Source organism: Rhea americana, unplaced genomic scaffold, assembly GCF_003343005.1.
Source record: "Rhea americana isolate MKP2758 unplaced genomic scaffold, rheAme1 scaffold_213, whole genome shotgun sequence".
Lineage (NCBI taxonomy): Eukaryota > Metazoa > Chordata > Aves > Rheiformes > Rheidae > Rhea > Rhea americana.
The window spans coordinates 1219281-1237462 of record NW_028186289.1 but is presented as its reverse complement, the minus strand read 5'-3'; the positions used below and the strand labels follow the sequence as shown (position 1 = coordinate 1237462).

At 35.7% G+C, this 18182-nt stretch overlaps 1 protein-coding gene across 4 annotated transcripts in view; it reads left to right on the top strand.

Moving 5' to 3' along the window:
• Positions 1-18182, top strand: part of NECTIN3 (nectin cell adhesion molecule 3) — a 62592-nt gene that overhangs the window by 27945 nt on the left and 16465 nt on the right. For all 4 annotated transcript variants that reach the window (XM_085304939.1, XM_085304938.1, XM_085304940.1 and 1 more), the window contains exons 3-5: positions 4370-4666; positions 6692-6809; positions 8919-9070. In XM_085304939.1, coding sequence (XP_085161065.1) covers positions 4370-4666; positions 6692-6809; positions 8919-9070 — 567 coding nt within the window. The remainder of the gene's footprint in view (positions 1-4369; positions 4667-6691; positions 6810-8918; positions 9071-18182) is intronic.

Below are 18182 nucleotides of genomic sequence, written 5' to 3'. Positions count from 1 at the left end.
ATGTGAGAAGTGAGATAAGGAGGTGCCATTTTACCCTTCAACCTGAGGATACATTAATTAGTGTTTTAGTCGTGGATTAAGGTAACTAGGAAGGCTGTAGAATGARTAGCAGGATTTTAGTTGTTGCTTCAGTTGACAATAGGTGGAAACCAGGTGTTCCAACAGAAATTGCTTTGTGCCTTCGTCAGTAACGTGACTATTTGGTCRTTCTGTCAGGTGGTTAGTAGTCCAAGAGTCATGATTTACAGGAAGATGCGATAGTGGAGGCCTGGCCATTTGTGAAGTGTAACTTGAAGCAYAGAAACACTTTGCATCTGGAATAAGTACATTTTATAAGTTAGTCTTTGAATAGTTTAACTTTGTCTTTCTGAGAAACCTAAGACTAAGAATTACTTAATCAGCTGAAGCTGTCCAATCTCACCAATTTGAGATGGCACTTGAGAAAGTAAAATACATTTTTTTTCTCTCCTGATGATGCTAATCTTCAGAGAAACTGAGCTCACTTTTTAAATGAGCCTACATCCTGTTCTCAGAATAGTATAATTTAATGATATTTGAAGGCAGTTTTCATAACAAGCTCAGTAAATGAAGCTGTATATTGAATAGTCTGCTTTGAGTTTGGAGATTTCAGCTACCTGAGAACACATGTTGACTTATGTATGCCTTCAAGAAGGGACTGAAGAGCAGTTCTGGAGGTATGTACTCATTTTAATTTTGAGGAAAGTTCAAAGGAATAGAATATATGGACCTACTGTATTTGTAACTGGAAAGATTTGAGTCCAAAAGTTCTGACTTGAAAAGCTAGTGATAGCTCCTGAGTAATTGATCTTACTGTGATGGAGAACCTGTGGAAAAGGGATTACTTTCTTCAGGAATAAATAACTATTATGTGCATCAATTTCTTATAAAATATAAACTTGTTTTTGAAGTGACATCACCAGTTGATATCTTTATGCCTGGAAGACACTGAATGTAACTCTGAGTGTTTACCTCTGCTTCAACAGTACTAAAGACATACAGACTATTGGAAAGGTTACTAGTAGTGATTTAGGGGGAATAAAAGGGTAATGTTTTGGTTAAATCAGAGTAATCGGTTTATGGGTCAGTTAACAATGCTATAAATGTCAAGTCCTACCTGATGGATTTTGAAACTTACTTGCAAACARTAGTGTATATATACAATACATAATATATTAAACAACTATGCAGTATAATATAGACATCAGATACAATATAATATAGACATCAGGTCAAAACCTGTTTTTTGTAGTAAGTTTTAGTGATTGATAATGGAGAGCAGGGAATCAAACTTTAAAAGTTCTGCAGTGGATATTTCAGACTTAGAATGAATATTAGAATTTCACAAAATAAATACCCCCGATATTAGTTTGTTTACTTACATTATGGTCAGTTAAAAATTGCAGAGGATGGGCAGTCATTTTCTATCCAGACAGACAAAGTAGAAAATAATGCCCCCAACCCCTTCCACCTTCACCTGAAACAAACTTTCATTTGGTAATGAGGTGTGTACTTTAAGCACACCTGTGCTGGTATATGTTGGGCCTACAGCAAAAACCTTATTTATAGGACTGTATGTTTAGTAATTACCTTTCCTTTTGATGTTTTTAAAATTAAATCAAATACTGAGTAGTCTTAATATATTGGAGAAAACAATCAGATTGATTCTGGCACTGGATTCACTCAAACTGTGAAAATATTTATTACTCAGTTCTCCAAGTAACAACACTTCAGAAGTACCTTGCTAGTGGTTGTGAACTCTATTTCATTTTTAAGACATGTAGGCTATCTTCAAGTTTTTGGAAAGAAAAGCTGTAAGCTATACCTCTATTTCAAAAAGCAACCGTTAGAGGATACTGAAACATATGCAAGTGACAACAGTTGCCTTGGATCTGTGATTAGTGAGAGTTGGTCCATTAAAGGAGGTCTAAAACAGTATATTGTGTAGTGATGGCTTCATTTTGGAGGACTTTCATAGCCTAATTAGATCAGAAGACAAGGATTTTTGTAGTAGTCCAGTACGCTCCTGGGGAAACTGCAGTTCTAGTATTGATGATGAAAATGGGCCATCCTAGAAAGCAAAAACTTAGTTTATGTCAGAACCAGCAAATTGTCTTTCTGACTTAAGCTATAACTGATCCCCTAGTGGAGGCACTATTACAGGGCTGCAACTGACTTGATAAATAGAAAGAAYTTGTTTAAAAAGCTTTTCTGACTACTACTCTCAACAGTAGAATTCAGCATCAGGAATTCAAATTTCTTTCAGGTAGCATCATGTTTTCTAAGCCTTTAAACATTTGGGTAAGGAACAGGCTTATAAGGAAGCTGGGTCCTTCCAGTTGATTTTCCCCTCTTCCCTTCCCCCCGTCTTTGACATGGTACTGAGTTCAAATTTTTGACCTCTGTAGATGATGGTAGAGATCTTAAATTTTTTAATTTATTCACAGCTGTCATTTCTAATGCTGTGGAGAAGGAGCATGCCTCTCTGACTTTAAAAATGTCCTTGCTTAATTTTTGGCTTTTCTCCAAGCTTGACCTTAGATAATTTTCTTAAATACCTTGATTCTTTTTTTGCAGTCAAAACTTAATGCAGGGGGAGGGATCCTAATACTGTATTAGGACATCTAGGAATTCAAAGTTTTCCACAAAATACAGTACTGTGAGTACTTTTTTCTGGTCTGATGCCTGATATTTGAAGTACCTTCCAGAAGAGGTGGGTTTATTTTGTTTAACATTTAACCACTGTGTATCCATGTCTATTGGATGTTGATGGCAAATTATAGTATTCTTGGTGCATAAACTGTTAAAGAGCCTTCTGTGATAAACTACCTACTGCAGATGCATCTGCTAGTATGGTTAGTATAAGGAAGAYTTGTACTAAGATATGCTGGGGGTTTTTTTGTTCGTTTTATTTAATGTGTGACTTTCTGAAGTACTTGATTTAAATCTTCTTTATCCTTGTTTCTTTGTCACTTTTGTCTTGATCCTGGCACCCCTTGTGCCCATTCTCACCTCTTGTCCTCAGTCAATTCTGGAAGCTACTTGGTGAAAATTGCTGAGAGGATAGGTACGGTTTCTATGAGCTATATGGTAACTTGAAGCTGGAAGGAGGAAAGAGCCTATTTACTACAAAAGAAAAGCTGTAGTGACTTCAGTGGTACTGTTTGCCTTCTGGCTGCAACATCAGTTGTATAGTACTGTACTGCTTTTCCAACTAGTAAACAAAGAGTATGAGTAGCRAAAGAATGAGGGTTAGAAAACTTGGTTAAAAACAGAAATAACAAGATTCACGTTCAAAGACATTAAACAGCTTTCAATTAATTTTACTAACTTGCTATAGTGGAGACAATGAAGCGGTAATGTTCTCTGAAGGAAAGGTATAATTTTGCTAATCGAATATCTTAAATCCAGTTCATTACTATCAGTCTTTAAGGTGTATTTATTGACTGGTAGTGGTGATTACCTAAAGGAAGGATGTGACCACTTCAACACTAAAACACCTTTTGTAAAATAAAGTTGATATTTTCAATTTTCAGTATTTCAGTTCTTTCTTGAATATGCTACATGAACACAGTATCATTAACTATGGAACAGCTAGTGATCTTAATGCATTTGTACTTAATTTTGTCCCTAAACATGTGTATGTTTTAAGGCTAACTTTAGTTGAGCCATGAAACACATACTGACTTGGGAAGCTATACTGAAGTGCTGCAGATATACCCTGAAGCTGCATTGGAATGTGAAGTGCAATACAAGCAAAAATGTTGAGCAAGTGTGTGCATGTACTTGCATATGTACATATACTTCTTGACAGTTTACTGAGTAATTCCTGGTTGGGATGCTTTCAACTTGGTATCAGTTTGTATTGCCACACTAACCAACTGAATCTTAACTTTTAACATCCGCTGCTAACTTTGAAATATCACAAACAGATGGTATAGATGAATGCTTTAAGTATAACACTTAAAGTACAGCAGTATCCAAGCCCTTTTTTAAAAAAACAGTATAGTTCCAACCTTGTGTCTTCAGCTGTCTATATTGTTAGACAATACAACTGAAGCACAGTAGCTGGTGTATTGAACCTAACCACCTGCAAATTCTCTGATGCATTAAATGTGGTGAATGAGCAATATTAAGCTTGGAGTGGGCAAAAGTGAACAGTGTTAGCAGGCCAAAGCATTATAAAGCTGCTATCCTCAATATGAACTTTATCTTATTTCTGGGATATATGATTAGTGTGGGCTTTTGCGGAGATTAAACTTGTTTAACTGTTTTATGTAGCAATAGTTCTGAGAACATGGAATCTTTGCTGTTTAAATCTACTTTTTTTTTTCCCCCCCTCCTCCAATAGTTGAACCTGTTGTGAGCTTAACAAAAGGACCAAATCCTCTGATAGATGGTGCAAATCAGACAGTAGCAGCCATTTGTACAGCAGCCACTGGAAAACCTGCTGCAGAGATTGACTGGGAAGGAGGTCTTGGTGAAATGGAATCCAGCTCTACATCATTTCCAAATGAAACAGTGACAGTTGTCAGTCGGTATACTATTGTTCCGACACGATTTGCAAGAGGAAGACGTATAACTTGTATTGTGAGGCACCCGGCTTTGGAAAAGGAGATAAGATACTCTCATGTGTTGGACATACAGTGTAAGTATTCTGTAAGGTAGCTATTACTCAATGCATATCTTAACCACACTCCTTATTGAGTATACCCTTTGTGGGTATAAGATGACCACATACTGCTTCAGGGAAATGAAAATAAAACTGTATAGAAAAGCATGTAATAGATCAATCAGGAGTAGTACCAAGGGACTGCAGTCTGAACACAATGAATACAATCATGATCTAATCACGAAGCTATAATACTATTAAGTCATTACCTTTTGTCTTAGAAGTTGCCTCTTGCAAACTTCTTATTCATATTTAATTTGGAAAGTTTACAGACAAAATAGCACTCAGTTGATCTGTAAACTGTTTGTTTACAGTGCCTTAAAATGTCAGCTGATTTTCATTTGAGACAATTTTGAGCAGTATTAAAGAGGAATTCTAGTGAAGACTCATGTTGGAGATGATAACTTGAAAATGTCTTATGAGGGATAGTAAGTTATTTTTTCAAATTATTCACTAAGGCTTTTTCTTCTAATTTGCTTAAGGAAATGAGAATATAGTGTATATACAATGTTAATTTGTGATATTGCCCACCCAGCTGCTTGCGTAATTAAACTGTACAGTTACTCTAGGCTTGTCTAACAAGTTTGTGGCTTTAAAACACATGAATACAAGTCAGATGGCTTATAATTCTACTTATCTAAACCAGCCGAGATAAATAAGCTTTATGCATATGTGATCCATTTTTTGTTAAACAATGTGTATGTGACCAAAGTGAGCCATTTTCAAGTGCTTCCTTTGATACTCTCCTTAGCTCTGTGCTGCTTTAAAGTGTCCTGAATCTTAGACTATCAGTTTGGTTTAAAAAAAGATGTAATGGCTACAAAGCATAAATCTGATTATTTCTGTTTGACCAAAATCTCCTGTGACTTTTTTCTGTTTGAAGCTTTGTTTAGTTCATGAGAGATGGCCACTTTGAACTGAGACAGCCTTTGGTGTTGTATTTCACCTTCCTCTTTTTGAAGGTGACTGCTGTTTAGGATTTGAGACAACTTCCTTGTTTGAGAGTTTTTATCTGTGGAAGATGAATAATTTAAAGTTCTAAAGGATGAGTGTGTGGCTGTTGTATTGGGTACACAAATGTGTTTTCTTAGCATAACTAAGAAATCACTTGGATAGAAAAGAATTGGTTTATACTGTCATGTTTTACAAGACATTACAGTAAAATTCTAGATTGAAGTGCAGCTGATTCAGGAATAGAAATGATTATTCCCACTATTGCCTTGAAGAGTGAATAAAAGAATGAAGTTTTGTCTTCAGAGTGAAAAGAGGGAGCAAGTTAAACTTGTTTCAGAATTTGCAATGTATTTGTTTAGTAAGCAAGAGAGTGGCAACTGAGAAGCACAGATTTTATGTCCAAGTCCTTGTTCTCAAGTTGCTGGTCACTCTTCCGTTAGGCTTACAGCTTTTGCTGCAACTCTCTTTACTCCTCTTTACTCCTCTTCTGTAGGAGCTTATAGTGAATCATACTGGCTTATGTGTGTTCTGTGATTTCCAAACACTTCAGCAAAATTTCTCTGGCCTATCTGAGGTAGGCTTCTTAGATCCATGGTAACAGTCCCACTTGGTAATACCAATGGATGACTGTCCTTAACAGTTTCAATAAGTTTTTATGACCTTTTTGATTTCCTAATTACCTGGCTTCAGAACACTGTTTCTGATCCTCTGCTATATCGTGTTAGTGAGAAATAGCTCTAACTTACCTTTTTCTACATTGATAGGGCATTAAACCAGTTTCCTTCATCTGAAGGTCTTTCATTTTCCTGAAATGCTATATGCTTGTTGTTGAAAATGCACAGTGGGATATTGACATTGGTTAAAATAACGTACTGCTCCTGATCTAATCTACTGCTGTATGTTATGTTGTAGCTTGGAACTGTATTTTTTTTTGTGTCATTACTAAAAATGAAACACAAAATGCCTCTTGCACCATCAAGCTGACTGTTAAACACAGTCTGTTTAGAGAAAATGTTATCATTGATAGGTAAAATCTTTTTTCGGTAGATGCCCCAGAAGTTTCAGTAACTGGCTATGATGGAAACTGGTTCATTGGAAGAGAAAACGTTCAGCTCAGATGTAATGCTGATGCAAATCCATTGCCTATGGAATTTATGTGGACCAGGTAAATATTTATAAAAAGGGGCTTGCCACTTCATTATGGTAGTGTAAATAATATCTCTTTGTTTACAGAATACGTGGTTTGAAAACAAGGAGTATCTGACTTATATTGGGTGGTAATAGTGTAACCCAGCCTTCTTATAAAAGGAAGGATACAAGTGTATGTATTGAGTATGGTGGGTGGACAGCTTGTAAGTTTACAAGCCTGAACAATTTGTCATTTCTTTTAGGATAAAATCCTTTGTAGTTGCTTAAAAAGTAGTCAAATTTTTATGTTGCTGTAGAATGGGGAAAGCCCACTTAATCTAGCAGGGATCCAACTGTTAGTTCTTTAGATCTGTTTTATTRTTACTTGAAAGTTAATTGCAAATATTTGAGAAGACTATTTGGTATTGGCTTTCTAAGATCTGGAATCTGAAGTTGAGAAGGCACATACTACTCCCTGAATTAAGGAATCTGTTAGGCTTTTTCAAGGGTGCTCAAGTAGTTGCCAAGACAGATAAATGCAAGGTTTTCCTTTGATACAAACTGTAGTTTGAGCATATGTGAAGGTGAGGGGGAAGTAGGAGGAAAGGAAGTATTTCTTACATAACAGCTGCATGTCATTACGTGAACAGGATGGCTCTACTTTGAGATTTATCCTGCTTTGCTTTTGCAGTCATTGATGTGTTTCGGGCAAGAGACACACACAATACCAGCGAATATAGATCTAAAGTCTGTTTTGTAAAGGGAGAAAAAGTGAAATAAGCAGCTACTTTAAATTCATTTAGTGCTAATTGAAACCAAGGAAATAAATTTATGATATGTTTATGAAAGTTATACATAGATCTGCAGTGCTTCTATCAGTAATATTACAGGAATGTTGTATTGATTTAAAGCTGTATTCTATTTCCCTCCTTTCCAATGGCAATATAACTTAGTATATAGGAACACTAGTTGTAATGTGCTTAAGTTATGGTAAGTTTGGAATTTCTTCATGGCAGTTTAATGGGAAAACAAAATGCTAGTGTAACTGTCTCAATCCTAAAAGCAACTATTCAGAACCTATACTACTTACAAAATCCTCTCTGCTTCCAAGATACTGAGATCAGGTTATCAGATACTTGAGTTCAATACTTCTTAGCTGTTCTTGTAACAGCAAAATAGGATGCAGCAGAGCAATATAGTTAGGAAATCTCCTAAGAGTCTGGTGGGGAGTCTGGTGGGGAGTCTGGTGGGGAGTNGAGTCTGGTGGGGAGTCTGGTGGGGAGTCTGGTGGGGAGTAAGATGTCTAAGAATCTAAGCTAAAATAAAGTTGATTATCAAACAGCCAAATTTAAGACTGAAGAGTGATTTTAGCGAAAGTTTGAAGCTGAAGTCATAAGCACGTGAAACTGGAGTCTGTATTTATGTATGTGATAACACATGCGGACACATACCTACTGAACATGTATTTTAGCACTTGACAGCTAGTAGTCCTGATGCTTTTGTCCCTTCCTCTGTCTCCTTTGTGCTTGCACAGTTGTCTGTAATCACATGCAGAATGCTTCAGGAGAATAATATGCTTGGACAAGTCACTTGGTTTTAAGCAGCAAACTTGATTATGCTTCTGTAATTTAGAAGGGAAAGTGATGCAGGGTGGAAAGAGGTGGATTGAGAGGGAAGAAACTACTTGAACGCTTGCTGAGAAATGCTAGTCCAATTGCCCTGTAAATGAAGCTTGTACTGGCAAAAAACGTTCTTTATCATGATAGCTCAACTGGCTATAGTTGTATATAGCCAATTGTAAGTGGTATGAAAGCATCCTACATTGAGTAATACTTTGTGCAGTTTGAGTTAGATAGTTCCTCCAAGTTAAGATGATGATTTCTTAACATTTTTAGGAGCATTTATTTTTTAGCTACCTCACTAGTGCCAGAAAACTTGAACTGAAGTTTTGTGTGAAATCCCTTAAGTTAAAGGGCTAAATGTTCAGGTAGATAGTGAAAATATTCAATCAAGGTCCATTGAGAACATCAGTAATAAGCTAAGRAAAAGTTCAATCTCTAGATTACTATAAATACTGTTTTCTATTAGATACATTTAGACTTCAGTCTTAAAAATTCACACTTAAAATATATCCCTTTTATTTTAGATTGGATGGGCAATGGCCTGAAGGGTTGCTATCTGTCAACAATACTCTGCAGTTCAGCAGCCCATTGACTTACAACTACACTGGGACTTATGTCTGTAAAGTGACTAATTCCCTTGGTCAGAGAAGTGATCAGAAGACTATCTACATATTAGGTAAGTCTTACTACTTGACAAAGACGATATGTTAACTCAGATTTTTTGTCAGTAATTGAATAAACAAAATGAAGAGCTACTTGACATACTGCCTACCTAAGCCCGTTTTATTAAAAGGAATGAAAAGTATGAAGTTGAGAGCTACAGTAAAACTTGGAGTTAAATTGACTCTTAAGTAACAGTAATGTGTAGTGGAAGTTCCTAAGCCTGAAGGTTTTCTCCAGTACTACTCATATTACTTACTTTTGGTAGGCGAACTTTGGTTTTTTCCCAGTGTTAACTTGTATTTTGGCAAGACGTACCAAATGTAATTTGCAATAAGTTGAAAAACAAGATTTCACTGGGAGGGAAGCAACTAGATCTAGAAAAGTCAAAAATGCTCTGCTTTAAGGTTGCTCGGGTTAGCTTCAGAATGCCAGCATGGCAATGTAGTTACTCATGGCCTGCTTTTCTCAGGATGGAAGTATCCATCATAAAGCTAACTATTTCATTTGCTGATCTACTCAGTGTACATAGCCAATTTGTGTGTGTGTGTTCAGCACTACCGCTGCTGGAAAATATCCTTGTGTGTCTTCAGCGTAATGTGCTTAATGTTTTACTATGTCAGCTTCTTTGTAACACAAAGACCTTTAAAAGATCCCTCGGAGCACTGTGAAGTAGGGTATATGTGGATGATGCTGTACAAGTGTGAAAAAGATCTCCAGACTTTTATGATGGATTAACTACATTGATAATCCCTAGTTTGATTGAAGAGGACTAATATGTTACTATTTTTAAGGAAAACAATATAGAGATGAAAACACACAACAGAATGAAGTTTAACTTCGTTAAGTTCCTTAAGTTATTCCACAATGTAAAATAAGCATCAGGGAGCACGTTGACTACTTACAAGAYGTACAAGTAGAAACATAGGCAATTTCTTACTACAAATATACAAACTAAATACAAATACTTAAAGATTGAGAAGAGGATTAGAAYTTAGGACTAAACTAAAGGTACAGAAGGCTTGAAGCCACATGTATCAATTTGTATTTGTTAGGTAACAATAGTTTTGGAACAAGAGGTAGAGTTTGAGACCATCAGACTAACATAACTGCACTGTGAGCCATTCTGAAAATTAATAGGTTCTAGTTAACTGTCTAGCTAATTGACTCATTAACTGGAAACTTGTAAATACTTTGAGATAGTGGAAGTATTTGTAAATGGAACTTATAAAATAAATAACTTTAGCTGTTAAGACTAAGTACTGCAACTGATAGTGAAAGGCACGTCTGTGAGAAGTTACTCTAAACATTTGGTCCAATGATTCCTCTATGTATAAGAACTCATGATTGTTTAACAGGCTTAAAACAGTTGCAAAGACAATTGCTTTTGAGAAATACCAAGTAATAAAAAGAATAAAAATGCATCATTAAATATGATGAAATATCCTTCTGGAATGTAACATTTAAATTCATTTAAATTGTATTGTTACTTTCTCTGAGTACAGCTCTGTCCTCAGCCCTTTTACTCTACCTGTAAGGAGAGGGGCACTTTCTGAAGTCTTATCACTTTACAAGTTGTCACTTCTATGAATATGATCTGCAAGTAGAACTCATGCTTTTTGCCATAACTGTCATGCATGAAAATTTGTCTTATTTAAATTATAGTTACAGCCTTTCCTAACGGACTAAAATGAGCTCATGAGTTCTTATATGACATTTCCTAAAAAAAAAAAGAGGTTTGTGTCCATTATTTGGGAAGGGATAGAGTGGGGTTAATACCTGTACTATTTTCAAAAATGAATATTAAATACTTTTTCCTACAACTCTGTGAATAACCTTTCAGTTTGCTGACTAGGTCTTAAAATAACTGAAAAGCCCTTCATGATGTAGGACTGGTAAATAAGTACGAAACAGGAGAAAATTTCTTTCTTTCTTTTTAATAATTGTTTAGATTATCCTAAGGAAGGAACATAACTTCTGTCAGGAGTACAAAAACAAGATTGAAATACTGAATTTTGTTAGCTTGTTTACCACCGTAACACTGAAACTAACTGGAGCAGGTAGTATTTATTAAGTAATAGTGAGCATGGAACTGCTGTAGATTGTGGTGTAATCATTTAATTAGCACTTCTTTTCCTTAACCTTAGCAGCCATTTTTCGCTGTTTAAGACCTGGCAAAAACATGAAATTCAATTTTGAAACTAGCAGACAAGCTATATGATCGCATCATTTTGCAAATACTAATTGTGAAGCTGTCAAAGAAGGCTTATGAAGTTAGTCTTTCTGAACAGTTGTGGTACTGGTAGTTATAAAGCTACTTGACTGTTCTACAAAAGTAGCTATTGAGTTGAAACATGTTGTATGACTAGATTGTATTGAGCGCAAAAAAAAGCTTTTGATCTTAATGTGCATTTTCTTTCTTTTTTTTAAAAACAAAAAAACCAAAAAAACTTCTGTTGCACTCCTGACATTTCATCTTAATACTCTTAAAGTGGTGTAGGGAATTATCAAAAGTAGTTGACATGGATTAAATGATAGGTTCATCAGGCCAGAAATAATATATGTCCTTAAAAGGACAGGGAAATAATAAAAGGTATTTGAATGTAGAGGCTTTTTTATAATGGTTTTGAGGCACAAATACCTTCACATTGCTGAACAAAAAACAAAATTATGAAGTTAAGAGATTTCCTCTTTATGCAAAAGCAGACCATGCTTCTCAATCGTRGAAACTGGATGTGATCGAGTATTCTGAAAGTGGCTGGTTTAGTCCCACAGCCATATGGTTTCCAAAACAAGCTATTGGCTTGATACCTCAGACACTTTAGTACAGGTTTATATAGTCATTTATATAAGGAATTGAACTCTACTTTCCTGGCTGTTTGCTCCTACACCATACTGCTTACTGGGGATTTTGCTTTTCTGTTTGCAAGGAGAGATGACCTGAGACTTCTATTCAGATAGGATTCTTCTTTGTCATCTTTGTAACTGACTGTTTTTGGAAGAGACTTATTTATTTGCTAAAAGTAAAGCTAGCCTTTTATAGCCAGCAATACTAGAAAGATCAGATTTCTAAATGCAGAATCCTTTGATTTGGGCCACCTTTTCACTGGATGAATATTGTAAGGGTTAACTTAGCAGAAGTATTGTTTTTACTTTTGTTTATATTTAGAGCTCGCTGAGAGCGTTGTGAATATAGACAAACTTGTATCTTATCACAATATATTTGGATGGCTATTGATAAGCTCTTTTTTCTTCTGCTAGATAGGATGTCTTGAGACCTCCTTTTCTGACTGTTAACTTCTACACTTCCAACATACAGYCTTTGAACTTACGTTATTTCTGAATATTCCTTACAAGCTTGATTACGTACATAACAGCAAACTTTCTCATTTCTCACAGAAATGCCAAAAAGCTATACTTGGTACCTGGAGATTGTGCCAGATCAGAATTGCAACAAACTGTCAAAATGAACCTATGTCTTTGAAAGAAATAGACCGTTGCTTCAGGCTGATCCCTAGTGTTCTATCTATCATTCTGCCAGATTGGGGGCAGGCGGTGTGGGAGGGGAAAYTAGCGGTTTTCTTACGATTCTCTTCAGTTTATCCTTAAAGCTAGTGTGGAGCCTTCACATAAAAGATGCTTCTTGGGAGGGTTAGGGAGCCTCCCTTAGATGTCTTTACCCACTTCCTAACTTGAAGATGTGAATGATTGGAGAAACAATTATGACTTTCTAAACTGGCAGACATACTTTAGACATTCAGAAAGCCTTTTTTTTATAGAAAGACCACTTCTCCTGCTGTGAAAGTTTTAACTGCAGAAAAACTTCTGTCGTAAGAAACGGCTATCTTCGTCATGACCAGCTACATGGAAAAGTGGTGTCAACCACTTCGGTTTTCGTACCTGACACCACCTAAGAGTTGCTGAGAGCAACTTAGCAATAACAGCAGGTTAAGAAGTAGAGATGAGTATACCTATGTGTATGCATGTGTACCCACTTCGTTTCCTCTCTGAAATTAGAATTGCAAAAAAAAACCCCTCAGATCTTGTTATTTATACACAGTCAACTGACTTTTGGGTTATAATTATGATGGCTTTTTGTCTTGCAGACTGTTAAGGAAGTGATGTGGGAGTTCAAGTGTCATTTTTAACTATCAGGCTAATAATATCAGGCATTACCATAGCTGTAGCTTTCTGGCTGTTACCTGCTAGTGTTCAGCAAAAAAACAAACAAACAAAAAACTACTTTTGCTATGAAAATTCCTAGTACAAACTTATGTCCAAAGTTGCACACTGTAATTGGACTTTTTCGAAAGCTGTTAATCTTCTAATCAAATTCCTATAAGCACTACTGCTACATATGGAAGACTGATCAGTAATATCAATCCACCTACAGAGGAAGAGTTGGAGGGTAGGGGGAAACCAGTCCTATTGAACCCAGAGACAACTGCTTCAGTGATAGCAACAACCACAAAAAGATGATTATTGCAACTGTTCTTCTTGGGTCTCACTCCTATTGCTTTAAATACATGTTTGTTGATACTCTTCACTGATTCTCACCTGTATTCCAGAGTAAGTTCCTGACAGAAATGTAGTCTGTTTACTGATGAGGAATTCCGAGTCTGAATTGGAACATGTAACTTTTCCAGTTCTCCCTCAATCTCAGCCTGAAGAAATGTTATGCTGCATCCTACCTCAAATTAAATGTCCTTTTGTATTTGAAAGTCTAGAATGGATTCAGTGTCTGTTCAAGACTCTGAAGATGCATCTGCTGCGTTCTCTGTCTGGTTATAATTAATCTCAAGTTAACCAATACAGAGATGTGGTGTTCAGGCTGCAGTGATAGAAGTTTGAAAAGCTACCTTTGGTACTCAGCTGATTGAAAAGGTGGGGGGAAGAATGGTCAGCCAATAGCAAAGCTGTACTGTGGTCTTCCCTTATTTCTGTAGGCCTCTGTAGTTGAGGGAAAAGTACAGATGCTGCCTTTTTTCCCATTTGCTTTTTCCCTTTTTTTTCCTCCCCCCCCCCCCTTTTTTTTGAACTTGAGCATAACTGTTTTCAGACCATCATGCTTTCATCTAAGGCATGTGACTAGCTCCCTACAAAACACTAACAATGGTCAGAGCAGACACCTGCAATGTGTGAGGATATATTTGTCTTGCAATATGTAAATTAGCGAGTGGTAGCACATTTGTGAATACTTGGGGCTATCTGAGGCTAGAAACTTGGTTTAGGATTAATTCTATGTGATTGTGGAGATCATCTGTGTCTGGGATGTAGAAAGAGGTTCATAGTTCATCTTTCCCCTCCTTGTCCTTCCTCCGGAAAGATACTAAATCACCATTAGCTATTGGCATAGTTGAAGAACATTGATTAATGATACGGAACTGGATAGGAAGTGGTGATGCCCTATAGCTGAATTCTAACTCCATTGCCAAGGAGATCATGTTTACTATACTTTGGCTTGCTCCAGTTGCCCTTGAAATGAAATTTTCTGAAGAGTCTTCAGCATCCTAAGTAAGAACATGTAGTTTAATGGAATTTGGTATTGGTTTTCTGATCACAGCAGATATGACCTCATTTTTAGGTCCTGATGTTAAGTCTTAAATGTTCTTTTTTGAAGAATGTGATCTCTAAAGATGATCATTTTAATCTGGAAACAGTATTTGAGGATGAACCTCTCTGACCTGAGAATTTTAAGACTTTTAAATTTAATTAAAAAAAAATCTATAAGAAGGAAAATGCCAAATGTAACCACTTAAAACTCTTCAGTTACATTTGACAGCAAGATTGTGATCTGGAATGACATACGGGGTTTGTGTTTTGTTTTTCATAAGGGAGGAACTAGATTTTATCCTTTTTTTTTCTTGGAACCAGACAGTCTTTGGCTATCAGTATTAACACCTGGTGACTAGAACAAAGTACCTTTTCCTCCAAGACTTTTTTCTTAATGCTGAAGAAACAACTTTATTTGGAGGAAATATATGCCAATATTTGGGATTTTCCTGACTACAGAGTTGGTCACTTTACTCCTGAAAGACTTCAGACTGGGCTAAATCTAGAATGGTTTGTAGTTGAAATTTATTTCCTTCTCTAGACTCATATGGTCAATTATATAAAAAGGTATGCTTGTTGATTTCAAGTTATAACCTAACAGAAGTTGTTTGAAGATGTCGGTCTGGAACTAAGGACCATCCATCTGATCTTGAGCTTCTGTTGACTTTGAATCCCAGGAGAGAAGATGGGCCCTGGACGCTTGAGCAAGGATGTACTGCAAGGGAATCCGGAGGGAGAGATACAGTGTTCAAGGATACGAGATCAGTCAGTGCATATAGTTGGAATATTTAACAAATGTCTCTAAGCTTACCTTACGCAGAGGAGTTCTTAGGATTAAGTTGTTTGCATTGTAAGAGCTGTGAAAACTGGATGAAGTCATTTAAGGGAAGCATAAAAATATCAGATTCAAGTAGGGAAAAGCTACTATTGAAAGTTGGTACCACTTTTCATAGGAAATGTCTGGAAAACATAGTAGAGGGGAAGCTAAGGATACTGTACAAAGACTGCAGTGCTTTGTTGAGAAGGTGTTAGAGCTTTACTTGAAGCAAATCTTGCATTTATTGGTAGAAGACTAATAAGGACTGGCTTTGGAACAAACCAGGAAAGTTGGGCTACTTTTGATGAATGGAGGGAGCTGGTGGATTTATTGTACCTAAAGGGAATAGCTGTGTAATACTACAAGAACCTTTTTATCGGTCTTCACTTGTCCTTATCTTTAGAATKGGGGGTATATGTCATAAGGATTTGATTGGGACTCAGAACATGGTAAGAGCAAAATAAAAACCAAGGCACACTTAATTATTATACAATGAAATTTGTCAAAATTTTGGCAGTTCTCAGCTCTGTGGTGTGTATGGATCCTCAAGTATATTGTAAACTTCTGCTGCTGCATAGACTTGCTGCATCAGCAACATAGTTTTTGAAATTCTACTGACATTCCTGGTCTTATTTCCACTGTTGTTTTCTTTTTGGAAAACTTACTTGGTGCAGGAAGTGGGGAAAGGTCTAGTTTTTCTTTTAAAAAATTCTAGATAACTTCACAGGTTCATAGTTGTAACTGATTTTTTTTTAATGCTGTGTAAACATGGAAAGCTGATTTTAATATTGTCATTTGGCAACGATAAATATTGACTCAAGTAGACAATAGACATCACTGAATAGACTAAGAATACATATAAATGACCCCTGAGTTATATTATATTTGTGGTGAATTTAAGATTAATGTGTTAATTAGTGCTTGAAGATAATTCAACTAGACAACCTGRCAACTGGTGGATGAAAAAAATGTTTTAAACTAAAAGCATTTTTTAAAACACTAGCTGATACCATATAGTTGCCCCTCTCTTTATTTTTACGTAGGTGATGACTAAACTTTCCAGGAAACAAGTGCTATATACTTGTGAACTTTTAAAATATAGAGGATTCTGCATAACACCTCAGTATTAGAGGAAGACAGATTGCAAAGCCCAATTACTTAAAAAAAAAAAAAAAAAAAAAAAAAAAAAAAAAAAAAAAAAAAAAAAAAAAAAAAAAAAAAAAAAAAAAAAAAAAAAAAAAAAAAAAAAAAAAAAAAAAGCAAGTGTTCCTGGTCCTGTCCAAAATTTATGTACAAAGCTAACAAACCTTGTGTCCTGAAGCAAATGTATTTTCAAGGAAGAGAGAGCAGAATTTAATTTCTTTAGCTATGGATTTGTAGGATGTGGGAGCCCTTGTAAATTTGGATTCCTAAATCTCTACATCTTAAAGTATGAAACTCACTTTAAATCTGTTTTTACTAAAATCATAATCTGAATTCCTTTTGTTCATTTTGATTATGCATCTTGTTCAGTTTCCTGTCTTCTGTCAAATTAATATCATTTATGTATAGATACCTAACAAATCACCACTTCTTTTTACATGGTAAGGTCATATAATTGTGCATTGAAAAATTTATATGAAACTTTACTTATGTCAGGTTGAAAGTGTTGCATTCAGCAGTAAGGTGCAGTTTGAAGTATGATTTGTATTGGCCTTGGCAAACATGGCAGTTCTGTCTGGTATGAGAGAATTGAGTGACTATCTCTGAATAGTAAGATTAAAAAGTTTACAAACTTTCAGACTTAAAATTTGTCAAATAACTGGAAGTTTGACCAGTCTCCAGTTCTGTTTTGCTACTTGTGTTGGTAAATTTACATGCCTCTGTAAGGTGACAGTGATGGTTCCATGAAACTTGCTTAKGTTCATTTAACTCAATAACATGTAGTGAAGTAGCTGGCTGTCCATGTAATATTCTCTCTAAAACATTCAAGCTACAGTAACATGTTTCAAGTTTTTACTTTATTGATTTTAAAACTACCTTGCATCAGGCAAGGCAAAATAAGAATTTTTTTTGTTCAGTGCAACACTAATGAAATTGGTGTTGCATATAACATTGCAGTCTGAAATAATTTCAAGAAGCTTTCTTATTGTCATCAGCCCATTGCTTGCAACCTTGCCTTAAATGCAGCTGCATAAATCTCTAGTTGATTTAAAGAACACAAGGAAAAAGCTGACCACTGGAGAAACCCAGTAGCTGGCAGTTTCTTGTTTACTTGTACAACCTGATGTGAAATTGGTTGTATTATGCTGGGGAGTGAATATGGAATTTTTTTTGCACACGAGGAATCAAATTACTCTTAGGAGGAATGCAGGATGGCATTTTTACTTCAAATGTTCCAGGTTTTTTTTTGTTACTTAAAATCCTGAAAAGTCCTTGCTAAAATATGAATAATATTATTTTAAGATTAAATTTATACATGACATTTTTAACTATGCTTCCTTCGCTATTCCCAACTTGAAGCTGTGTAAGTTGGATTAATGTAACAAATATTTTTGGAGAGAATAGCTTGAAATCAGTAGTTTGTGCTGTTGACTTAGCACACAGTTCATAGTTTTTCATTCTTATGCTCATTGTCCTGAACAATTTCTGAAGAGGGGATTTGATGTTAAATAGCTTTGTGGCATAATCAGTTTGATCCAGTATTTCTAACTGCTGCCTGGAAAGGTATAGGACTTTTCGCGTTTTTTATAATAGACTGTTCTCCCGTGGGCGAGGT